The sequence below is a fragment of the Ammospiza caudacuta genome, chromosome 1 (genome assembly GCF_027887145.1).
Source record: "Ammospiza caudacuta isolate bAmmCau1 chromosome 1, bAmmCau1.pri, whole genome shotgun sequence".
In the NCBI taxonomy this organism is placed as follows: Eukaryota; Metazoa; Chordata; class Aves; order Passeriformes; family Passerellidae; genus Ammospiza; species Ammospiza caudacuta.
Genome location: NC_080593.1, coordinates 48,520,654 through 48,547,104, shown reverse-complemented (window position 1 = coordinate 48,547,104; position 26,451 = coordinate 48,520,654). Strand labels below are relative to the sequence as shown.

The window sequence follows — 26,451 nt, the reverse complement described above, 5'->3', positions numbered from 1 at the left end:
ACATCAGAAAAAAAAAAAAAAAGGAGTTCTGTGTAGATTATCATAAGGAATAACAATTGGTCATACCAGTATGTTGATCTTTGCCATGACAAAAATTCCAATGCAATTTGCATGTGTGAAATTCACAGCAAAACATGCTGGAGTGATTCTGGTAGCAGAATCATACTTGGTAATTTGCTAACGCGAATTTGGGACATAGATGCCAAGTTACGATGTTTTAGACAGACAGACACAGGTGTTACAAGAAATAGAATAATAGCATATAGAATAATTTGAGGGGGGAAACCGACAGAAATGGTCATTGTTGAGCTTTGAGTGTAGCACTACTGGTAATTCTGCGCAGGTGCAGTACTTTGTTGACATGGAACAACTGCAGAATTAGATCTAAAATTTATCCCAGGTGCCAGGAATGCTGAGCATATATAGGGTATGGTGACTTTAGTAGGAATTATATGTTTGACATGTCTATAAAAACAAACTACAAATGTAGGTGCTTAGATACAGCCTATAGGTGGAACCTTAATCATGTTCAGTGAAATGGAAAAACTGAAATGGAAATCAAAGGAGACAGAATTTCACTTGCAGGTGACTAACTCAGGTTTGAAAATACTAAGTTAAGTAAGCATGATCTAAAAGGCTGGAAAACTTCTAAAATAGTTTTATGTACTGTGTAGCAGGAGTTCTTAAGTTTTGATTACCTATTGATCCTAATTTCAAGTACCCCAATAAATGTATATATGGTTAGCCATTAAAGAATGAGCAACAGTCACATCAATGTGATGTTGAAATAACAAATACTGAAGTCATGATATATCACTTCAAGAAATTTTATTGTGAACATAGTCAAATGTGGTGTTTGTTAAATTAAATTTTTGGAACAGCTACCTAGACTCCATAGCAACATCACATATTATTTTACAACTGTTAGAATCAAACTTATTTTTTCGTTTTGTCAAGAGGAAAAAATGTACAAATTATTTTCTCCAGAGAATTGTCACCATTCCTTCTCCAAGTTGCTGTCATTAGATTGACCATTCCACTATGCTGGAATAGACATGGATGCACCAAGCCAGGTGTTTCCAAACTCCTTAACATTTTTGTGTATACTTTATGCTGACTAACTTTCAATCTAATATGGTAAAAATAGGGAAGAATGAAAGGCAACACAACAAAAAGCATGGGATATCATAATACAAAGAACAGACATACAAGGGATAAGGTAGTGTGTTTTTCCAAAATCATTTTAAGAAGCTATGGGTCAACTCAATTTAGCATTAATGCAAAACATTCAATTTTGAAAATCCCCTGGTTATTAACTCCCTGTGAAGTTATCAATTGCCAGCTGAATCCAGACCCAGAACATCTGCACCCTCTTGCTTCCCTTCCCTTCCCTTCCCTTCCCTTCCCTTCCCTTCCCTTCCCTTCCCTTCCCTTCCCTTCCCTTCCCTTCCCTTCCCTTCCCTTCCCTTCCCTTCCCTTCCCTTCCCTTCCCTTCCCTTCCCTTCCCTTCCCTTCCCTTCCCTTCCCTTCCCTTCCCTTCCCTTCCCTTCCCTTCCCTTCCCTTCCCTTCCCTTCCCTTCCCTATAGGTGTAGGAGCAGTGAGGGCTGTTTGAACAGGCAAATTCCTCCCCAGAGGGTGCAGTCCCCCCCCCTGCTCCCTCTGGCGTGTGGCTAAAGGTCAGACTCACCTCGTCTCCTGCACATCCATGGCCATGTGGAGCCATTGCTGTGCTGGTGCACTCCAGCACTGGAGTCGTGAAACCTCCATTCAGCCAAGGGAGGCAAATAGTTTGCTGATGGATGAATGTAATTCTAACTATTTAAAGATGAAAAAAATTAAGAGGCCAAATTCTTGAAGTGTTAAATGGATTTTTTTTCTCAGTGTTGCTGCTAAGCCTTCTTACTGAGAGGCTTGGCATTTTTTAAATATAAAATAAAAATTGCCTGGAACACCAAACATATGCTTCTAGTGAGTTTCTTACTACCTCCCACACACATGTGCCCAGTTTAGTTAGAAGTGCCATTCAGTATTTTCACTGAATGTTCTAACCTCAGTTCCAAAAGAATGAAACCTGAAAAAATATTTACTCTAATTGTGAATGATTGGCACCATTTTAGAAGCTCACTGTAAATGCAAATCAAGACTCTTTTATGAAACACATTTTTAAAAAACCTATAAACCTCCCTCCAACAAGACCTGACTGACCCGGTCACTTCAATTCAGTGTTGCAACTTTCGTCCAGTCAGTGCATATGACTGAGAAATACTTCCTAAGCAAATAAAAAGAAGATTTTCCTGTCCAAAATACTCAAACAGCTCTTAAATTCTTTTATCCAGAATTGTAACCTAGATTCCAAATGAATGAAACCTGAAAAAATATTTACTCCAATTATGCACAACCGACACAGGCTTTTTGGTTGTGCTTAGCAGTTGAATGTAAATGCACATATGAAAACTTTTCCTCAACCAGATTTTTATGGTAAGCTACATCAGCGGCAATTAATTTTGTAAATAAATATAATCCATCAATTAGGGTCAACAAACATTCAAAATTATGTTTTCATTTATAAATACCCCCACTCCCCAATGATTTGCAAGTAATTAATTTCTATAGGAGTGCATTACTTCTGATTAGAGCTAGCCAAGGCTTTCTGGAAAAATTGCAGTGAATTTCAACTTCTAACACTATATTTCATGTAACATCTCTGAAATGAAACAACAGCCTTACTGGAATGTAAACAGCATTTCAAACTTGCTTTTGGATGTGCAGTCAATTTGAGGGCTTCCATGTAATCTATTAATATTAGATTGGTTCCTGCTGCTGTCAAAAGGCTGGTGGATAAACCACTATGGAAATGAGCATAAAACAAGGGAGGGCAACACTCCTTTTCTCTAGATGGGGATATTAAGATCAAGCCCCAAAACTACACCCAGATAGAAGGTTAATGGTTGTATCAGAGCAACCAAGAAATGCCCCAAACAGAACACCCGAAGTATTTTGATTACTTGTGGTTACAGTGTGATGAAAACTTTATAATTTGTACATACTCTGAAAACTTCAGAATGTATTCTCTGAGCAAGGTAACCAGAGAGCTGATAATTTGCTCACAAAGAGCTGTGGATAAACTGAACAGATATTTGAAATGTCTGACTTGCCAGTGTAGTTCATTCAGCAGTCAGAGCAAAGGGAAAAAAGTGGTACAGAGCCACAAGTTGATTGACTCCATCTTCTTGGCAGGGAAAAAAAGCTTTTTCTCCACTTGTCTTATTTTTTTATGTAGTAATTCAGTACAAAATCTCAGTACAATCAGACATACTTCTTCTTCTAAAACAGTATTTTAAGATTTATAACCCTTTTGTTTATCATTCTAAACTGAAAAAGATCTTTAATATAGTCTTTAGTATCAGGTTATGATTTCATTAAAGTTCCTAAACAAGGAAATATGTGGTTTGTGGTACAAATAAACATGCCCTGTGGTTCCATTTCTCTCCTGCTGGGACACAAATCAGAAGAATAATTATGTTATCTTTTGTTAGTCTTGGAAGAATTATAATCAGATCTTTGCACCACCTAATTCTATGATGAATGACAAGATGTTTTCTAAATAAACAGTTGTAAAGGCCACATTCTCTTTTAAACTGGCATTTAGATATGAGCTAAATGGACACAGTCAGACTTTCTGTAAGTTTTATATGCAGCAGTTTTGTGTAAATTTAATTGCAGGAAGATTTTAATCTGTGAGACTTCATGGAGTTTATGTTGGAACAGAGTCCTCCTGACTATATAAATCAAATAATTGCTGATCCCACCAGAAATGTTCAAATTCTTGAAAATTGCATCCATATCTATATCACAGTAATATAATTTTCAAAGTAGAGCGATGGCAGTTTAAATAATGTAGGCAATACCTACAAGGTGAGTTAAATTTTTAAAGGGACAAAGCAATCTCTTAAAATACTGACAGTATTTTGATTGCCATTCTTTTGAATGCATATTTTGATAATTGCATAAAATCTACAATCTTCTGTTCTCGAAGATATAAAAGCTTTGCAAATCTGAATCTCTTAATCATCCGGATGGAATGAAACAGTTATATTTGATATTTTAAGATGCATCTGTTAAATTTCTCCTTTCCAAATCTGCTAGAAGACTTTAAGATCAAGAACATATTTAGGAGAAGACGATGAGCATTAATAAATGAAATGTTCCCACATTACAGTTCGGGTCTGGATACTTGGGCAACATGAAAAAACTGTCACAGATCTATGCATAACATTTCAATGGAATCTACTGGATCACTTTAATCAAGCACAAAACAGGGATTGTAATTGACACACATGAATTTGGAACCCCAAATAGACAAAATCCTTCAACATTCAATAGTTAAACCAAACTGACAAAAATGTTACATTGTTTAAGAGTGATGTGATGCAATATAGAGGATAATGGTTAAGCAAGAGCAATAACTTGGTATACAAATTGCCGCCATACTTAAACAGGCAGAAGCAGAGCTACGGTACCCCCACAGCAAACTGAAATTTCTCATACCAGAGCAATAAGTGATTTACAGTATTCACCACACCTGTGTGATATTTATCAAGCTCTTTGATTGTGAACTGCCACCAGACATGTAAGGGACTCTTATTAAGATATTAAAGCACTTTGCTGTTTTCATCATTTCTGCTCCTGTCAAAAGATAAACCCACATTAACTTTCAGCTTTGTATTTGTCCCACTGGTTGAGAAGCCATTAACTCCAGCAAAGATCTGAGGAAATTAGCTGAATTGATGTATGTGAAATTGCACTACTCAAGCAATCTGCTCTTTTCTGAGGCTGCTTCTTGGTTTAAAGTACAGCATGCCAGGGCCCAAAAGACCCAGAGTGCTTAAATAATGCCAGGAAGAACAGTTTTAATTAGTTTTTGAAGTAAAAAAGAAGCCAAAGATCATACAGCAATCCTGAAGTATGTTTCTCAGAATTCACCTCTGTGAGGCGACATATAAATTCTGCACTAATTACAAGCTCCTACAGGCTAGAGAGCCTCAAGCTGAGTTTGTGGCAGTAAAGCAGCTGTAGGTGAAAATGGGCCACCAGGAGAGTGCTCAGTCCAACTTCTGCTGGAGGAATGTCTATAATAACAAATGCCTCATTGCAACAGAAATATTTGTCAGGAAGGTCTTTATAGCAGCTAGTTGTATTAAATACAATAGGAACAATAAAGAAAGTATGAGAAGGAGTTAATTTTTTCTAGACTTCACACTTAAAATCAATGATGCAAGTAAATTGCTTTAAGTGAATGCCATTCTTTAGAACCTCCACCTTCAACAGACTTAGACAACAAATGTGAGAATACATCAGCTGCAGAATAATATTTGTGTTCTTCATGAAGGCCAGCCAAGTTGGACTGGACAGGATATGAACTCGCTAGTTTGGCAAGGAGGTACGAGTCAAGAATAGCTGTTATGTAAGAGCTGGCTTTATATTTTAGTTCCTCTGATATATTTGAATTAAGTAAATGGACTGGAAAGAACCTTTTAGTTTATTATCCTACCTGTGACAGTAATCCTTAGAAGATATTTAGGAAAAGGATGAATAAACAAATAATGCAAATGTTTTTCAGGGTCCTGAGGGAATCAATAGACCTTAACAGCCCAGAGCAGTCTCACCAGGGATGCACACACACACAGTTGGCCAGTGGGTCCAGGAGCCCTGTTTGGCTCACATTTGGAACTGCAGAACTCAATCCACATCACCACTGGAGTGCCATTAATGGTGTTTTAGCCACCTTCCTTGAGCCTTGCCCTTGTTCTTTTTAAGATAGCTGTACACAAAACACTTTAGAATCCTGGAACTATTGGAAACACATAAATCTGTTAAAATGATAAAAGAAAAAACATCTACTAAGCCTACATAAAGAAACTATTACTAGTGCCAAACTCCTAGCAGGTGTTACTTGTTACCTTGCTATGTTTTGCAGTATGGAAGAGCTGATAACAAAACTTTCTCAACTAAAATTGGATGGACTCTGAAGAAAAATAAGTGTGTTTATGTAGTCTTAAATGTAGTGGTTGGGTGGATAAATCCATTTAATTGCATGCATATCAATTTTCAGAGACTGTCTCTTAATTGTTTAGTCTGCATCCAGCTCTCCAAATACAAACTGAATGCTTTTTTCTGCCTGTTCTATATCAGATGAACCGTAAACAGAATTAGCCAAAATTTCGTTTGCAAACTGAGCCCTAATTGATTCAGGACAGGTCTTCTTTGCCTCTTCTGGATCAGTTGGACCCATGAGTTTTTTCCATTCTTCCACAGCATTTTCCTTTGTTAAGACCATTATCACTGATGGACCCCTGTAAAATCAATATAAAAAAAATCTCTTAAACTATTCTGAGGTTTCTGAGATGCAGACTTAGCTTTAATGTCAGAGGTACCATGAAGGGTTACAATAAACATTGAACTATCTTAATTTTATTAAACTGTTTAAATATTAAAAATTTTTCCTGCATGTTTTGTTTAAGGAAAAATCCCATAGTTGAAAGCCAAAGAGATTGTGATGATCTGATATTTGGATTTGGACTTCTTGTCCAAAAGGCATTCTCATCCAATAATTTCTGAAGCAAGACAATACATACTGTTTTTATCAGCTATAATTATGAGGAAAATATTTGCCCTGCATGAGGAGAAAAAGGATCCCATTGGAAAGGAGTTCCCTTTCAGGGAAAATAAAATCCAAAATAAAACTATCCATAAGTTTGAAAAGAATTTTAAATCTCCCTTTTAAAGGAAGAGTATTATTTGCTAGAAGCCACTAAACTTGCCAGAAAGAGTGACAGGTTGTAAAATCCTTGCACCAGTTATGGTGTAGCATGTTTTGTTGGCACTGTAGCAAGAGTGATGTCTACTTACATACCTCAGTACTGTAAACCAAAACACTTACTGTGTCATAAAATTCACCAGGTCATCAAAAAAGGGTTTTCCTTCGTGGTCCTTGTAAAAGTGTAAAGCCATTTCCCGAGTTAAAGCTTGTTCTTTTATCTTCGCAATGTTAAATCCAGCCTCTTTAACTTTTTTCAGAATTTCATCTAGGAGAGTGACAAACAAGTCATTTTTGATTTGAAATGGTTTAGATGCAAAAAACGCAAACCCCAAACACCAACACTTTAAAAGTTTCAGAAAATACTGGATGCCTTATTCTAAAAAAAGTCACCAATAGCTATTAGAATTCTTACAATATCAAACCAAATATGGAAAACATAAGAAACACTTCAACAGTCCTCTAAAATAGGCAGAAACCATTGTCACTGCATTATCCATCTTGATGCATGTATCAAACACAGATTTTAATAAACTATGACAATAGCATTCACTGTTACTTCTCACATTGAAGAGTGTGGACTGTAGTTGTAAAGCTGTATCAAACATCAGCTGGCTGGCCTAAATCAATCTGAATTTTCACAAGAGGGGAAGATAGACTCACAAAAGCCAATAATGAATTACCATTAGAAAGACTACCAAAATTTGTTAGGACAGAATAGAATAATGCTAAGGAGGGGGTTTAGGTAGAGGATTTTTAAAGAGTGGCAGCAAATATCCTTAGGGCAAGATTCTGAATTGTGCATAGTGCTCTTTTAATTTTGATGTTTTCTCCTTATTCCCTTAGACTAACAGTAAGTTAAATCACGGATGGGAAGTTAAATCAAGGATGGGAATGCATCTAACTGAGCAATGACCCTTTTGAGTCAGTAGAGATACCTGCCTGAAATAAGTAATACAGGTTTGGCAAGAGTCCCTCTCTTTGTCTAATAAAGATGCTGGGAAGGTAGTTTTCAGAAGTAAGTAAGCCTGGCCCTTAAACAGTTTAACTTAGCTAGGAACTCTTTTTCTTCAATTCATCACTATTCTAGCAAAGAAAGACCCGTAGGCAGCTTAAGCAAAAGAAATGTCACATTTGAGATCTGTATCTGAATTATGCAAGCCATGTAAAAGGATTTCTCTGCACAGAAAATGTACTTCAGAGAATCAAAGAATGCATTTGATGTGATTTACTGTAGTGTGCATTGCTAATCCTTTGCAGAAATGATTGCATCACTAGATACAGCCTATACTATCTAAATGCCTTACCTTTAGGAGTAGCTGCATCAGGTTTGATTACTGCAAAGGTGTGTTCCTCAGGGAAGAAGAACTGTAGCTCCTTCTGAGCATCACTGGGTGTAGAGCTGCCGTGCAGCTGGTTGATAGGTAGATGCTCAAACGCAAACTCTGCACGCAGACTAAGAGTCATTGTAGGAGGGAAGTTACTTAATAGTAATTTTGAGCTCTGAACTATAATTAGCTTCAACCCAGGGAATATAAATTACTGTTGATTTGGAAATTGGAAATATAAGCATCCCTCCCTCCCAATACCGGTGTTGTTGTATTTCCAAGAAATACCACTTATTTCTTAATGAGATGGCACTTCTGTCAGCAGCAGGTAAGGTGATACCATTGCAGTTTTCTAAAGCAGTGATAAGCAGGCAGAACTAAGGTGTCTGTTTATAAACTGTGTAGGAGAAACTTAGTTACAAACAAAATATTCTACTGATGCAAAGTTTTCAATAAGCTACAAGAAAATCTTAGTGGTATTTCAAGAAAAAATAATGGTGGTATTTTAAGACCTCCTCCCCCCCATTAAGAATGTGTATTACCAGCATTTTTTCTCTGGCTCAAGAGTTCCCCTTTCAGTTCATTGCGCTTTTTGAAACTCAGATTTTAATTCTGTTTAGCAGCCATTATATCTCAAAAAATGCTGAGGTTCCTATGTGTAATACACTGCTACCTTCAAGAGCTTGAAAAACTGCAGAAATGCATGTCTGTTTCCAGATGGTGGCACTACAGTTACACTAGTTGGAATGTGGAGTGAGATGAGAAATGTGAGGGGAAGTTGAAAGCTGTGAATGATGCTTTACTTCTGTGACTATTACCTCTCTGGGTTTTCCTTAGCCTCTTCAAGGATCTTTGGGCCTAGTAAACTTCTCCAGTGTGCTACAGCATTTTCTCGTGTTAGAGCCAATATAAGAGTTGGACCACTGTACAAGGGGAAAAGTAGAATTAAAACAAAGCAAAACAAAACAACAAAAAACAAGCAAACAAACAAAAACCCCAACAATAACAAAAAAATCCAAACAAAACTCCAAACTCTTGGAACTTTTAAAAAGTAATTTGATTATATATAGCCCAGACTAGGAAAAGGAGCCCCAGTATTGGGGGACTTTAAAACTGATCTGATCGTTTAAATAGGTACAGGCTGATAAAAGCTTATGGGGCTTAAATATGAATTTAAATTGCAAAGTTACTGTGTTTTGTCACACAATGGCAAGACAGAGAAAGACTGATCATGCCCCAGCCATGAAGGGAATATCCAAACATGATTTCTTTCTCTTCCCCAAGTTATCCAGCACCTGGCCTGGTTGAAGATTTCAGAGCTGTCTTACAGACAACCTTAGTGCAGCCTTTTCAGAGCAGACCTAAGCTGTTTTCACTCAAATCAGGTGGACTTGGCCACTGAGACATCATACATACAGCAATATGGGGTAGCTAGTAACTTTTAAAGGCTTGATTTTTTAATTTGTTGTACTTGGAAATTATTCCATTATCTGCAGTTATCTGTTCCTGTTTTGTGTTTTACTGAACTTTTAGACACGTGTATCTTGGACCCATGTATTATCCAAGAAGTGTTCAATGCCAGGTTGGATGGGAGTCTGAGCAACTTATTCAGGTGAAAGGTGTCCCTGCCTGTGGCAGGGGGTTGGAACTAGATGGGCAATGATTATCCCTTCCAGCCCAAACCATTCTGTGAGTCTCTGATTCAACAATTATTTAATGTGAAAATTTCAATCTTACCTGGTCATATGCTCTAGAAAGACTGGGAAGTAGTCTTGATCTACATGCTCTTGGTAAAATGTACGTACTTGCTCCTCAGTTAGAATTACTTCTTTCTGCATTGCTATTTGGAAACCATCGTCCTGTATCCTTTGAATGATGGAATCTGTTAAATATGTTTAAATAATGCTAATTGCCATCCATTCATTCATTTGAACACTTATAGAAAAATGACACGGACTTTTCACTGATAATGTTAAACTTTTTATGGGTGAATTTGTTTCCTAACTCAAGAACAGGAAACTAATTTAAAGCAACTGCTAGGAGGCATCACTAGTTGCCTGGACACTCAGAAAACTGATCCTCTTCATACTTAGGCTTTCTCATGCTTAAAAAAATATCAGTAGGAAATCCTGACTGAGAAATATGATACATGTTACTACCAGCAAAAGAAGGTCTAAGGAATTTGAATAGGTGAAATGTTTATTTAACTAAGTCTTGCAAGACCACATGGGTAAGTTAGCAGTATTTGGCACATGCCAAAATTACCTACAAAATTAATTTGTAATTAGTTGAAACATGAACTGCAGAACTGCTGCTCTAAGCGACATGCTAGACAACCATAAGTAACATAAATTCACAAGGAAAGATCAAGATTGTAGTCTTTCAGCTCTCTGCACATAATATTGCTCAACTACAGGGATTCTCAAGTTAGAAATAAAAATACTGTCTGAAATCTAGGAAGAAATGTAAATATATGACTGAGGAGAAAAGTAAACTTGTTTGGATGAGGCTTCATGTAATGGGGTAGATTTTCTAACTTAATCTGTAGAAATGCTGTCTGTTTAGAACTGCCTTGGAGCAGCATTGCCTCGTGCAGCATAGAACCTCTTTGGTTGGATATTTTTCCCCTTGCCATTCCTCTATCCTGAGTCTGCTATTCAAGAATATCAGCCACTTTGTTATGGTGAGAAATCTAGTTCCTTATACCACATTTGAAAATACAAGCTTCTCAGACAGGTCTTCCAGAAATATTTCATCGGCAGAATTTCTTGAAAAATCAATCAAAGGAATGAAATATCATTGACATTTGCATTCTCAAGATATGAAAAACATTAACTGTAGGAGTGTGCCCCCTGTTGAGGGAGTGACAAAACTATCCTTTGTCCCCTCAAAAAGGAAAGGGGCCCAGAAATTTCTCTCCTCGATTACGTGGAAAAGCCACCTCATAGGCCTGGGGGACTTCACCTCAAACTTAAGGATAGCCAATTGGACAGGAGCCAAAAAGTCCCGCCTGGGCAATTTAGTAGAAAAAGAAGTGAACAAAGAAACTAATCACTTTTGGGAGGTGCTTTACTAGGAGCAAGAACCTCTGGCACCTGGCTTGGTTTTTCTCTGTTATTTTGCCTTTTATTAAACCTTTTTGTTTCCAACACTGCAACAGAAGCCATCCTGCTGATTTTTATGCCTCCAAGGGTAGCTGAGCTATCTTGGGTGTGTTATAGACCCCCAAGAGCTTATGAGACCTGGTTCGAGGGGGCTTCTAAAACAATTAACCTCATAACTTCATTCCAAAGATTACTCTTGGCCTAATGCTGGAGAGACAGTATAACAACAAAAAAAATTCATTAATTGAGTTAGAATTTATAATTCAAAATTCAAAATATGTGTTTTATATACCCTTGATAGAAAATACAGTTATTAACACTTACCTCGCCTTTCCTTCAAGAGCTTAGGTCTAATTATGGCCAAAGTCCTTTCAGCGTGTCCTCCCTCCTCAATATGAAAATTCGGGAAAAAGAAGGCAAGCTGTCTGCTGGCATCTTCAATACTGTCTTGCACATCGCATAAATTTACCAGACTGTCGGTTTCCTTGAGTGGTGTCAACCTGATGAAACATGAAGTAATACAGTGTTTAAATCACTGCTTAGTGTTAACAAGCTGAATTTTCGAAGACACACTTTCTTAAAATTTAGTGAAACGTAAGAACAGCATGTGAAATTAAGTTTTTATTAAATTCAGATTAATGAGTAAAGTAACATTTCTGAGAAGAAAATTATTAATCTTCTCAAAAAGTGCATGATCATGTGCTCTGAAGGAGAAACCTCAGCCAGGTCGCTTTAAAAATTCCCCTCTGGCTTATCCAAAAGAGTTTCTCTGTTTCATGAGATAGAATTACTGTTGACAAGTGTACAGTGTATAACAAATGATCAATAGAAGTCTTGTGCTTAATTTATGTACAGCATGATCATAAAAATGATAGTACTACAGAGTTGTTGATAACAGAGACACCTCTCATTTTTTCTTGCCTGTTTGTTTAGCTGTGTAAATAAAGTCCCTCTTGGCCACTTGTAGAAAATGCAGTATTCCCCAGCTGTAATTAGTTAATGCAGAAAGGGATGCAGCAGGCATTGACAAAAATGTCAATTGCAAATAACAAATTAATTTTTGGACAAAGTATTTAAGCTCATGTTGCATTAAGTAAACGTCTTGTCTAAATATAAAACTTGATCTGATATTTGAATTTTTGCGAATACTCTGTTTTCTGAGGCTGTGTATACAACTATCATCCTTTAAATTCTCCTCAAGCCCTTGGCATGGAAGAAAAACACACTTTTCAAGATACCATGGTTGTGAACAGCTAATCCTTACAATTTTTTTTGTATCTTGGACCAGGGTGGGGACACCAACCCAGTATGCTTCCCTTTCTCTGCTGACTTTTACAGTGCTCCCAGGGAGAAGAGCATGTCTCAGGTCTGCCCTGGCCATATCTACAGCTTCCCAAGGAACGTAGGGGCAAACATGGGAAAGAGTGCAACCTTCAGTGCAGGCAGTGCAGGCAGTCCCGTGGCATGGGTGAACTAGAATTGCAAGGACTACATCAGCTTTGAAGGGTTCCCATTGCGCTGAGTGTCATTGTTCCCATTGTTCTGAGAACCCACTGAGGGTGAGTTCAAAGAGATCAATGACCTTGCCTCGTCATCCTTAACTAGGAAGCAAGGAATTTCTGAATTCCCATTCAGAAAAGGGAATTCAGCCCTGAGAACTGGGGCTGCATCTCTGGTGGTGGTCCTGTGAAGGACTAGGCAAAGAACTCTGCCTGCTCCCTGGACCTGCACACGTGGCCACATCTGTAGGAACGTGCCTTGGTTTATGGTGTGCTCTGAGCCCTGACTGAATCATGGATACACATTTTCACTGGTACTTACTTGATTGGCTCCTCAAGCTCAACAGCCTCACTTTTTTTGCGTAGTTCTATCCAATGAGGAATAGCACCAGTTGCTTCTTTTTTAGTGATTATCAAAACATGGCATGGTCTACTCGTCATGAATTGAACGAATGCGTTAAAGTCAGGCTAAAAAACAAAATTTTCCCCCCTATGAACTCTGAGTTTGTCATTGGAAATGAGACAATTATGCTTTAAAAGTAACTCATACATTCTTGTTCCTGAAACTGGCATTCACATACATTCCTCAGAACTCTGATATATTGTTTGGGAAGATATTTTTTATCAATCACTTGAGACAACATTATCAAATGTCCAAAAAGAAAGTAAATTGAGATAAAGAAAGTCATATAACTGCTTTAAACAAGTACTAGATGTTCTTCCAGGTTAAAATGCAAATGACAAGAATGAAGAAAATTATCTAGAAATTCAATGTGATCACTTGTTATGCTTGTAATACAGCATGTTGTGTGACATAAGAAACTGCAATACAGTTCCATGAATAATTTTTGAAACTAAAAGTCATGTAGCTGGCTATAAATATAGAACACTGAACTGTTTGCAAGACATTTGTAGGCTCTCCATTTCCTTTGCTATGTGCTTTTCACTTCTTCAGATTCAACTTATAATCTTATAAAAGTAGATATCCATCAGAAAAATAAGTTTTGAAACTTATGGTGTGAATTGTTAATTTTATTTCATTTTTGTATGTCACCTTTTTATTGGGGATATCTATTCTCATTTTAAATATTTGACTAAATCCTTATCAGCCAGCATCATGTCATTGCATATGGTAGCTTTTTCCTTTAGTAATACAAGGATGAAGTATTCATATCTATGCTTTCAATTCTTTGCTTTTCTCTTTCAATTATCTTCACATCTGTGCATATTCTTAACCCATTTCCCAAGATGAACAAACTAGTCTCAAATTTGGCTGCTATTCCCATGAAGATGAATTTTATGTCTGTTTCAAAATTGCCTCTGTCTAACCTACAATCCCAGCTTTGCTAAAACCAAACTCTTCATGGTTTCTTAAAAGATCTCCCTGTTACTTCCTTTTGAAACCATAGTGCAGCCATCTGTGATTACTGTCAGTTTTCTTTTTTCTCTCTGACTTTAGCAGGAGCCATCTCATCTCGCTATTATTCATTTGGAATGCCACAGGAACACCTTCCCACCTTCTCCTTCAGATTGGGTGAACCTTTCCATTGCTCCCTCTAATAAAATCAAACAAACTCTTTGTTTGAATAGAATTCCATCCTATGTCTCTCTTACACATATAGCAGAAGGTAAAAATATTTGCTAAGGAACTTCATTTCTGGTCTGAGATCCTTCTGAACAGTTAATTTTAGTTATCACACTGCTGGAAAATATGACCATATCCAGGTGCCAGTTTGCTAGACCACTGCAATTTAATGGTGGACAGCCTAATTTAATTATTTTCTTGAACTTTATATCTGTCTTTAGCTATTTTTTGTCCCCTAATATAGGACAAGACACAAAAAAATAATAGATTTTGGCTGAGATGCTTTCCCTCTCTGCCTGTGCACATATTTATTCCCAGAACAACCCCATGATAAAATCTAGAAAGAAAAAAAGTATAATATGTAATATAATTTATTTTCTGGCTGGAATAATATATGTCAAATAGATATACACTCTCATATAGATGACATTGGATTTTGGGTTTGTGCCATATTTCAGCACCTAATAGCCAAGGTCGAGTAGTTGCAGAAATAATCTATACAGCACTCTAATTTTCTTTCCTACAAAGGTCACTATGCCTGTCATAACACATTTTAAAATCAGTATAATTTTATTTTGATAAATAGTGTTATAAATTTAGCCCCATGTCTAAGGATCATGCACATTTAGATAACAAAAAGAAGAAATAAATCTTTTAGTATTTAATTGGAGGTCATTTTAATTTGGTTGGAATATTAGATTGCTACATAGTGATATTTATATGAGTCAGTGAAAAAAGGGAGAAGGAATTTTTTTTTTTTATGTACTAAATCTACATTAATTCTGTTCTTCAATATACCTAAAATTTACCATACAGAGATTTGCAAGCACATCTAGTAACAATTATATGTTTTACCTGAGCCTTTCATTTATGTTTTTAGTTTGGTTTTACCTCATCTTTTTTCCGGGAGTAAAATACTTTGATTTGATCTTCAGTAAGCATTCTCTCCTCATCTGCTTCAATGCCAAATCCTGCTTCTATAATCTGCAATTATTCACTTATTACTTAGGGGCATTTGAAAATAGATACATACAAAATCATATGTTATTGTAAATCTAAAAATAAATTGGTTTTGGAAGCTAACTTAAATTTTAAATTCTCTGAAATATTCAGAATGAAATATTCTCTATCTTTGTCTAAACTGAACTTCCAGCCTTTCAAAGCACTTCACTTCAGGATTACAATACCCCTAAGTTAATGTCTGAGAAGAAATATAGTGCAGTTCAATGTATGAAGTACATTCATCCAAAAGTTAATAATCCCTTTTATTTCACATTGATTAAACTCCTTTGGATCACTCTGAGTGGTCAACATGCAACTTACGTTGCAAGAAATTATAAACTGTATTCTAACCATGGTAGTCACACAAATGTGTACTTGTTAACAGTTGTTGTATTAGGCTAAACTACTTGGCTTTAGAAACAGCAAATGAGGAAAAAATTGAATCTACTTTATGATTTTCTGTTTTAAGCTGGGTTACTGCACTAAATGCAAGCATTTGTGAGAGAGGCACACGACTTGCATCAAAGTTCCCAACCCATTGGTGCGAGGTTTGTACCATATACTGGTATTTTTACAGCCAAGGCAGTATCCAGCGCCAGTACTGATGATACAACAAAATTCAAAATTAACCTGTGCACCAGCACTCTGCTCTGTAAAAGCCCCTGTGGTGCTGCTGAGTGGTTTCAGCCTGCCCTGACAAGGCTGGCTGTGCATCCTGTGTCGGAGAACACACCTCATGAGCCAAGTAGCAGCTGCTCCAGCTAAACTCTTTTCAAGCACTGCTTTTTTTTTTTTTTTTCATTTTTTTCTTTTTTTTTTTTTTCCCTTTACTGAGCTTCCTTTCTTTTCAGCTAAGGTAAAGTAATTAAGTAATTGCAGAAACAACCCATATAGCACTCTGATTCCCTTTCCTGCAAAGGTCACTGTCCCTGTCATAATACTTATTAAAATTCTTTTAATTTGGTCTTGATATATATTGTCATAAGGCTTTATATTTTTTCATAACAGAAGCAATATGAACCAATGTCTAACCTCTGCTGGCATAGAATATTAAAGCAACAGTATAGATTTGAATGTCATATTATTTCAGGTAAAAATTATTGTGCTATTATCATCCTTAGCAGAGAAGCTTTATCAGATTCTGTTCCAAAGTCTGGGCATAAATTAGGATCTACTTAACCTTACATTTTGCCATTATGTCTCTTAAATAAATAGAATAAATGAATATTTTAAAATTTTCTCTACCTTTCTTTTAATTTCTTCTACACGTCCTGCTAAGACATTATCAGGTTTTATAATTCCAACAGAATAAGTGACTATTTCTGAAAAAGGGAAAAAATTATGTGCTAAGTAATATATTCATCAAAATAAAGGGAATCATCTTTACTGGACCAGAAGGTTACAGTTAAGCATCTGACTGTAACTCAATCAGATCCCAAAAACTGTGGAATAATTTAAGATAGCGATAAGGGGAACATCAGACTACTACTTGTTACCAATAGTACAAACACTTAAGCAACTGCATGTGTTGAGGAAAATATTCCTGCCAAAAGTTAGTGTATTACAGTGTCTGAGAGATCCCCCTAACCTGAAGCTGAACATGAACTAAAGCTCAGTTTTCTGATTTTCTTTCATGTTTAGATTTTGGGGATTAGTATGAAGTCTGTAGATAATTGCTAAATGATAATACTGTACTTCTAGATCTCACAGGGTTTATGAGAAAAAATATAGGCTAAAGCTGAGGTCAGGAATTTGTCAGGTGAACCATACAATTAAATAAAAAACCAAATCAAAACATGAAGAGGAAGGAAAAGGGATGCCATGACTGTGATCTAATGCCTCTCACGGGGAAAAGAAAAAACAAGATCAAGAAGAGGGAGAGGATGGAGGAGTTTGTTCCATCTCAGGGTTGTAGAATGGCATTCTTTGCAGAGATGAAGAGTAGGAACATTCAGTAACCACAGATAACAATAAAAATAGAAAAGATGGAGGTCTCAGGTAATGAAAAACCTGAGAGAAATCACAGACAGGACTTTTAAACAGGATGGTGCTTATTTTTCAGTAGTTTTGGAAGCTTATCCTCCTACAATGGATTTATGTACTTTAAAAAATCTGTTATTAAATCTAATCTGGTGAAAGAGTAATCTGAGAGAAGGCATGCCATTGTTTCACAGATTAACTCTTACAATCCTCTCAGGTTGGCCCCATCTTGGTATTCCACCTCAACAGAAGTACACAGCTAACACAAGGACTGTGTAGAAGTGACTTTAGGGCCTTAACTTTACACAGGAAAATTCCCTGGCACACATTATTTTTGTCTAAAGTCTGAAGGTTCTCAGTGTGGGGCTGAAAATGTTGATGCTGACAGCCCAGTACATTAATTCTTTACAGAAGAAAGCTCAATGACAGCATTTTGTTAACACACCCAAAGAAGGTCTATTAGTGCTAGACATAGACAATTATTAATCAAAAGATATTTGTTCTCTTTCTTCCCTTTAACACTTCTGAAATACATCAAATATATTTACCCTCCTCCACAACCTCCTCACCAGACCCGTCTGATGAACCTTCATCATGAAAAACGAGTTCTTCTACCTAAGGTAATTGCAAATGGAGTAAAAGTACATCACCAGTGAAAAAGCAAGGTCAGCAAACACAGCTGTCACATCTTTACAACACATTTATCTCAATTTTGCTACCCTGGAAAGCAAGCAATTCTTAGAAGGCCCTTTGGTCAGTCTGATTTTGCTTAACTGAGTTTCCGTTTGTTAAAAAGCTATTTTTACTCTAAGTGGAGTCCTTTATCTCCATTTAAACAAAACAGGCAATGAGACATGATTATTTCGATTATTTCCCATGTCTTTGTTTCATATGATGCAGTTCCTAAGTTAGATATAAAAAATAGTCAAGAAAGAAAAAAGATTACTAAAACATTTATGGGCTAGTGGCATTTCATCCATCTCTCAATTTCTTGCATTGCTAGGCTAACCTGTAAAATTGTCAAGTTTATATAAAGTACCATAATGGAAATTTGGGAGTTCTGAGGAGAACAAGCAACAAGGGAGGATTGATGCTGCTACTGTGAATTCCAACAGTGGGATCTTTCACAGTGCAGGCTATTGAGCTCAGACTGAGCTGTCCTTGTGTCCTCATGTTACCTGGAAGTCAGGAGTCAAAGGTGATAGAATACACTTGGCCTTTGTTTTTTGTAGCAAACTGGATTCATCAGGTACAGAGCAATCCCCCATGGCTTTGAGCAAACTGATCTAGTGAAAAGTGCCACTGCCTGTGGCAAGAGGGGTTGGGCTAGGTGATCTTGAAAAGTGTCTTAGGACCCAGATAATTTTACTTAATTTCTTAAAGGCACATCCTATATGTAATTTTATTGTTAGGACCAAAATGCAAAAAATTAGACATTATCTTGACACCATCATAGACATTTAGAGAAACAGTGTAAGTGCAATAAAAATATACATTTATGCATAAGTATCTGGTTTGTGAGTACCTCAGCACGTTCCTTCTCTCCAGCTGCAATCTGCCTCTCTTCTTCCACTAAATCTGTTACTATCTTAGTTATGAGAGGAGCATTTACACCTTTCACCATTGCAATAATTTTACCATGCTGTTGAAGAGAAAATAACACTCTGAGTTTTCATCACTTGATTTACACATTTAGTTGAAATTTTGAAGCATGCAATATCTTGCTAATTTTTTCCAGCTACAGAATAATTTCTTATGACCACTGAAGTGAACACCAAAACTACTGCTGCCTCTATTATTTCAGAATGAAACTTTTGTGCATTTAATTCCTTGTTTCCTTCTTTACCAAATTTTCCATGTTTATTTCTAGGCTCAATACTAATAATACAGTTGGAAACAAATGCAAATACGGATTTTATTTGTTCTTAATTTCTGTAACATGGAGTTTTCCATCTTTTTTTTGTTGTGTGTGTGTGACTTTTCACTGCATTCTCTACCACATTCAGGTGCACAGCAGTGAAGCTAAAGGTGACCAAAAATACTGCTAACATTTCTAGGCTGCATTCAGATTCAAACCTGAAAGAGTCCTGAAAGTGTCATTATCTTTGGTCCTTGCTTATGGAAATTCAAATCCTGTCACCCTCAAGTTAAAACAACCCCCATCTCTTCTTAAGTGAGCAGTCCTAGGAGAACCAGCTTTCTGTGCCCATCACTGAGAGATAATAAATATATGATTAATTGCTACAGTTCCTCAAGTGTGAAAACACAATTTTATCTGTTATCTTAAAAATCTTATAATGCCAGGAAATGTAAACTCTCTTTCTATGATGAAAACAGTGCATAAAATAATTTCAGTGTAACCACAAGCAGGCACTTTATGTAAGGCAAACCTGGAAAACTTACCTGGAGTTCCCACTAACCACCAAAACAGTGACTACCACAATTCTTCTGTGGCCTTACGTGCAACAGCTACAACAAAAATGTGCTTGAGAACCACCAGATTCAGGCATGGAAAATGGCTCAAGCAAACAACACCAGACAGTACCATCCTACATAATATAAAATGTAAAGATAGGATTTGTACAGCTTCACATCTATTTTAAAATCTATTGTAAAGTTAAGGCAGAAGTAGGCAGCACATTAAAAGAAGCTGATGTGATGTACTTACAACACTAAAAAGAAACAGAGGTTCACAGCTCCTCCTAAATGGTTTCAGTATTTCAAGGTTGTCAGCTTCTGCCTGAAGTCAGACAAAAAACATTATTTGCGTACATAAGTAAGCATGCATATATAAAGAAAACCTTTTTACTCACAGGAAGACCCCACTCTTGAATACTTAGGTGTTGCAAACGCAAACTGCAGTCCTAAATACAACTGACAGTCCTTGTAGTGATAAAGAAAGAACTGTTTTGGTAATATGGGATTGTCCTCCCTTTGTAGTACAGCAATTAATCATGGAAAAATATCTTCTCTTGATACTATTTTCTCATGTAGGCTATAATAGCATATATAAATGAAGGAGTAGCCCATGTAGTCTTGATGGAAGAGCTTATCCAGTGTGTTAATTTTTTTGTGAAATGCAGTCAACTGTAGGAAAGCACGTGAGATAGACTTCAAACATAAATCCCTGCCTTTTTCATGTATAAAAAATTCATGGTTTTTTCTGAAAAGTTCTTTCGTCATGGAATTTTAAGTTTTCACTAACATGAAAAAGGATGAACTTGGTCAACATCTTGGATAAACTGAGTCTTTGAAATAAATTTATCTACTTTAAATAGGAGGTATGAAACACACACACACACACATATATATATATATATACATATACACACTGCTAGTGTAAACAAATATTTTTACTACTACAGTTTTGTGATTTTTAAAAATTTCTCCCCTTTTCATTTTCTTAAAAATGAAATTAAAGTTAACATTTGCAAAAAAAATTATGCAAGTTTTTCAGGGATGTAAGAATTTTAAATGCAATGGTTCCTATGCAGAGACCTGAAAGTAAAAGTCATATAGTCTGGCTTTTAAATATTTCTTCAGTCTCATCAAGGAAAACAAAAGTTGTGGGATATCAGCTCTTTTTTATCATAGCTTCTTACATATTTATTGCCATTTCTAATCTACTTCTAAACAAAGTTTTATGAGGACATATGCAGGGAAAGCAACCAGGCCAAAATTACAGCAACTCAGTATAAGGACAATAAGATGAAAGCTCTGCATATGCAGAAGATATATTTAAATCTAAATGTGAATATGGTCGCACACAGGATTTGTGTCCTTACCGCAGCAAAATGTAGCATATTGTCTTCACTAAAGTCGATCCTTAGTTTTCTCAATAAATTCTGCACAGCTTTGCAAGGACCACACCAAGCTTGATACACTTCTATCACTAAAAGGTGATAGTTTGGAATTACAAAGAAGTTATAAAATGAGACATTTATGTTTGCACTGAAGCAGCGCTGGGAAGGCATTTGTGTGGATCTCTCAGTCCTCTTCTAGACAATGAGTCATGAATTCATCAATGGATTCAGTGGATACATTACTGGATACGTACTCTTTAATTTCAATTACTTTTGACATTGGAAACCTACTTCAGAATACTCTTTGAGATGATTAATCCAAATAGCAACCTTTCTCTCATATTCCTTTTGCTTTTATTTTCTCTTCTTCTTTCCCACTGTTGGTTTTCATTTTTATCCTGCCTATTACTATCTCTCTGCAGATATGATCCTGTTACAGATTTTTTCCATTTACTGAAAAACAGTTCCTAGGAGAGCTAGGAGACAGTTATTGGACTAAATGAACTGAAAACTAGGAATAATGCATGTCATGGAACATGCCCTCTCTAGAATGCTGCAATAATTATTTAGTCTGTGAAAGATTTTACACACAGAAGCATCCAACTCCCTACCAAATACCATATTGAAAGGTATTTTCTAAACACTGGTGTACAGCAGTATATAAAAATAAGACTTAAATAAATATTTTGATGAGAATTTATCATATAAGTTACTGTATATTTATAATTGCAATATATGATCTTAAAAGTCTTTTCCAAATGGAAGAATTGTATGGTTCAATGACTCTATGATATACTTTTATAAATATATATTAATATAGCCTTTCTTTAAAAGATATGGTGCTAGGCTTCTAGAGTATCTATTAAAGCTAATATATAAATATGAAAACATGCACATATGTCCATGAAAGGTTAAAAAGAAAATATCAGCTGTTAGTACCTACTATACCCTTTATCTGCAGCATTTCATCCCACTGCTCTTCATTGGTTATTAAGGTCTGAAACAAAATTAATTAACATTTTAACATTCTAAACAAGCAGAAAAAGAATCTATTTCCCTCTAAAGTTGTTCAAGTAATTAGGATTTATACCTGGAGCTGAACTTCTTTCTTCTTGCCAGCCATTTCCCTGTGATTATATGAAAAATATTGAAATCCAAAGCATATTAAAGTTTTTTAAAAGACCATGTGACATACAGAACTGATTTTTATGGTTCTCAAATTATCACTGCCCTCTGATTCTCTTTGCAATTAACTCAACTGAAGCCCCTACAATAATGGTAGCTAATACTCCACTCTGGAATTCTGTGGAGAAATATGCAACTGTTTGCAAAACCCACATGGCACAAGAAACAGAAGAAAATTTAGTATCTTAATCTGTTAGGGTGTGCAAAACTTTTGACCTCAACAATCTTTCAAGCTTATAATCACTCTGCTCAGAATAGCACAGGCACTTTGATGGGATGACAGCTGCTGTAACACTGGACCATTTCAGAAAAATATTGATTAAAGAGCTTCAACTCTAATAACATCAAATCAGTCTTCCTGTTTGCTGGGGTACATAAAAAGCAATGACATACTTGTGCCCCATAACTAAATCCAGATACATTCATCATTCTGTCATTTATTAATAATGTCCTTAATATATTTATGATAGACAATTAACTGTGAACTGGACAGAACAACAGTTCTGATACATATGTAGGTGGAGTTTGACTTCAGCATGGGCAGCTTGAGTTTCGAGAGTTCTTGGATAAAATGGTGGTCTTGACCTGAGGGAAAATTAGTGAGCCTCCATGAATGTGACCTCCTCTGGCATTGTTACTTGAGAAGTTAACCAGCGAGTATGTCCAGGATTTGAACTATCCTGATATACTCACCAAAGCTGTTCCCTTCACAGCACAGAAGACAATATGAGAGCTCTTGTGCTGGTTTCACATTTCATATAAGAGTGTCAGTAAGAATTAAATTTTTAAATGGAAGCTTTCTTCAAATCCTTTAAATGATACAAAGCATGGCATTAATTCCTATCCTTTAAAGACTCTAAGGAGATGATGCTGCCTATTGACACTAGAGGGAACTGGCAGATGGAAATATGTCATATTAGTAGGAAATCTTCATCAAAATAATCTATCTTTCATTGTTACTTTCTTCACTGAGCAATGACAATCAATTCTTTGCAAGATCAGTTCTGCAAAACATTAACCAGTATACATTAAAATGGTCTATACATCGCAATCATTCTACACGTGCTCTCCAACTAAAAATATGCAGTCATATGCACTCAGATGGCAAAGCAAAGCACTGCAGCACAGACATATGCTGCTGTATGAGAATATGCAAATGTGCACATTAGTCTGGCATAGTAGCTGTATGTGACAGGCATGTGAAGACTACATGTGACATCTATACTTTTCATTAAAATTTTCACATGACATTCACATAACATTCCCTCAGTAATGCCGTCAGTACTATACTGATTAAACCTGGACAGACAAGCATGTTTTCTCCTTTGTCCATGATACTTCCTTCAACTAGTCAGACATAAAAATAGACCTGGGTGCACACTCCAATACACTCTCAAATTAATACTCAAATATGCAGAGTCTTTGCAGATAGCCATTCAACATCCTAGCACAAACCCTCATCACACATATATACATGAAGATACCCAACCAAGAGTTTGCAAGATTTTGGCACGCTGCTGTGTTTATGTGCTTACAGACGCATAACACCCTGAGCATAAGCTCTTGTGTGTGACAGTGGATCCTTGGGAGTTCCTGGGTGGCACTCTGGTGGATCATCTGCCCACACACACAAACACACACAAAGAGAGAAACACGTGTAAGTGAACAAATGCACGCACACAGGCCAGTTCAGGGCCAACACCTGTGCTCTGCACCAGTAAGAGCTCCCAGACACTCGTGTACCCCGTGGTTTGACACACACCCTCCACAGTAAGCCCGCCACAGCACAATGGCTTGGGTACCACTCAGCCCTGAGCTGGGAGCCCACTCAGGAGCACACAGACCCCTCCAGCCCCCTTGCACCTATCCTGGAGCAGCCCTTCGCACGGGGACACTCTGTGGCCACCCAACTGCCGCCCCTCAACGGCCCCAACGGCCTCACCCATCCTTTATCTGCCCAGCCCCATCTCTGCTCCTTCTCCAAGGGTCATTTCCCCCCCATAACCCTATTTTATCAGTCTGGGGTTGACATGGCACAGGCAGCTGAGATACAGGCATGCTGAGAGGGAAATGGAGTGAAAGGTTGGGAGGAAGCGCCACCATTTTCTCTGTTTTCTTTGTCCTAAGGAAAGTCAAGCTTATCCTTTTAACATGTGAGAAAATTAGTCCTGGCACCTAATTAATGATCTGCCTTCACTCTGTCTTGCTTGCAAATTGTGAGACAATGGAGACTAAAAGAGGAAGATTTTAGTGGTGGTTTGGGTGACCAAAAGAGGGTCTCAAAAGTCAAATGGTGTCTGCTCATGCTCATACACTATCAGTGCAGGTCTGTCATCATGCTGGTGCAAAACAAAGTTATCATTTTAAAGATGCACATTTGCACCTCAGCAGCCCCCAAAAAGTCACAGAAGAGAAAGGCAAAACTCATTTATACACGTGGAAAGCACAATTGTTCCAGTGTACAGTGTGGCTATTTTAATGTATTAACTCTTACAGGCATTGTAACTGGGAATTGGTGGGAATTTCTTTGTGAAGGTAAGCACTTGAGAATGTTCACAAATCAAATGTTTGGGTCTCTAAACTGCACACATTTCACATATGCATGTTGTTACAGAACTATAAATTGTACTTGTATCCAATTTATTTTTGAAACCCTGCCCAGGCCTACTATGCTGTCATGTCAGGTGTGTCTACCACATCTTAAGAAAATCAAGTTTCAGTGACTTTGTTGTAGCTTTTCTTGAGCATTCTGATGCTGCTCACCAAAGCGTGACTTGCAAAGCTCCAAAGAAACTTTTATTTCATGAGAATAATATGAAGAAAAAAGTAGGGAAAACAAGAGGTACTTAGAGGTACTAGAATATATGTTCTTCCTCACAGTTAAATCTTCCCAGATTGAACATGATGGATGTTCATTCTGCAGTAGTGGGAATGAGGCAGTGTTTCCACAGAGTGGCAGCAGTTTTCAATGCTGAGATTATGCCTAAAATCTTGGATTAGATCAGCTAGGTGGCAAGAGAGATTTTATATTCAGATTGGAAATAATGTGTTTATATGGCCAACATAAATCACTTCCTACATTTTTTACTGGAAAACCCAACTTTGGAACTAGTACAAGCTCTGCATTGGCCTGCTTGGGAGTGGTGGAGTGCCATTGAATAATCTTTATTTTCCTGCATGAAGTAGGAAAACTGCTTTTAAAACCATCATAGACATACAAAATTGTATGAACTACAGAAGATGAGCTATTTAACCCAACCACCATGTGGAAGTTAAAGACTCAAGACTAGGCTATGTTTTTGGAATTTCCTTCACAAACTGCTAACTTTTTTACCCAGACCACTTTCTTAATGAACAGCCAGTGTTTTATACATTACAAAACCCCTCCCTGCAAAAAAGTCTTGAAGAAAAACACTAGAATGAGGTAATGCTTATGTACCAAATGTAAAAAGGCTGACACAGCCTGTTCTTTAACTGCTCTGTTGGAATGAATTATATGTATGCTTTGGATATCACAAAATAGTTAATGTAAAGGGATTTGGTATTTCAAAATGCTGAAAAAATAAAAAAAGATCATCCTTCTTTAGTTTAGAGTGTGTGATTCTATAAAATTTTAATGAATTTAATGATGACATAGTTTATGTAGACCAACAGTATTCATGGTCATTATAAAGGGCATCCAGAGAGAAGGGGTTAGGAGTTTATGAGGTTTTTCCCTGAATCAAAATGATTCAAGTTTTGTATAATGTATATGAAAAATATAAGGAAAATATGCAATGGATAAACCACAATGGTTTCATGATGAATGATTGCATAATTTTTCTGAGTAACTTTTAAACTATTTTACTCCATTTTGTGCATACCACTTGATTTCAGGTCTGCTCTTTGTCATGAGCTGTTAATGTCCAGAGTGACCTAGTTCCAAATTATTAAAATTCTTTTACAGATTAATGGAAAGCAGTTGTACACCATGCTGAGACTTGTAACCCTTGAGACAAAACTAGAAATGCATTTTTCCTGTTAGTAAGTCTTTCAGTGTGCCCTACTATATGCTCAGAAGCCATTGCATATGCAGCTCTGATGACTACCTGCTTGTAAATACAGCAGAGGCCTTGGTCACCTTAATTTATAAACTTTTGTGGTGTCT

The 26,451-nt window shown here is 36.7% G+C and overlaps 1 protein-coding gene across 1 annotated transcript; it reads right to left on the bottom strand.

The window, feature by feature from the left end:
* Positions 1-6,131: 6,131 nt before the first annotated feature.
* Positions 6,132-22,242, bottom strand: NME8 (NME/NM23 family member 8). Its single transcript, XM_058817321.1, has 15 exons — positions 22,210-22,242; positions 22,059-22,116; positions 21,102-21,208; positions 19,985-20,056; positions 18,842-18,958; positions 17,865-17,931; positions 16,582-16,658; positions 15,226-15,318; positions 13,072-13,217; positions 11,575-11,750; positions 9,884-10,028; positions 8,965-9,069; positions 8,126-8,274; positions 6,942-7,086; positions 6,132-6,354 (listed from the first exon to the last, which is right to left on the bottom strand). The coding sequence occupies exons 1-15, from the start codon at positions 22,240-22,242 to the stop codon at positions 6,132-6,134; spliced, it is 1,713 nt and encodes a 570-aa protein (XP_058673304.1).
* Between the last annotated feature and the right edge of the window lie 4,209 nt (positions 22,243-26,451).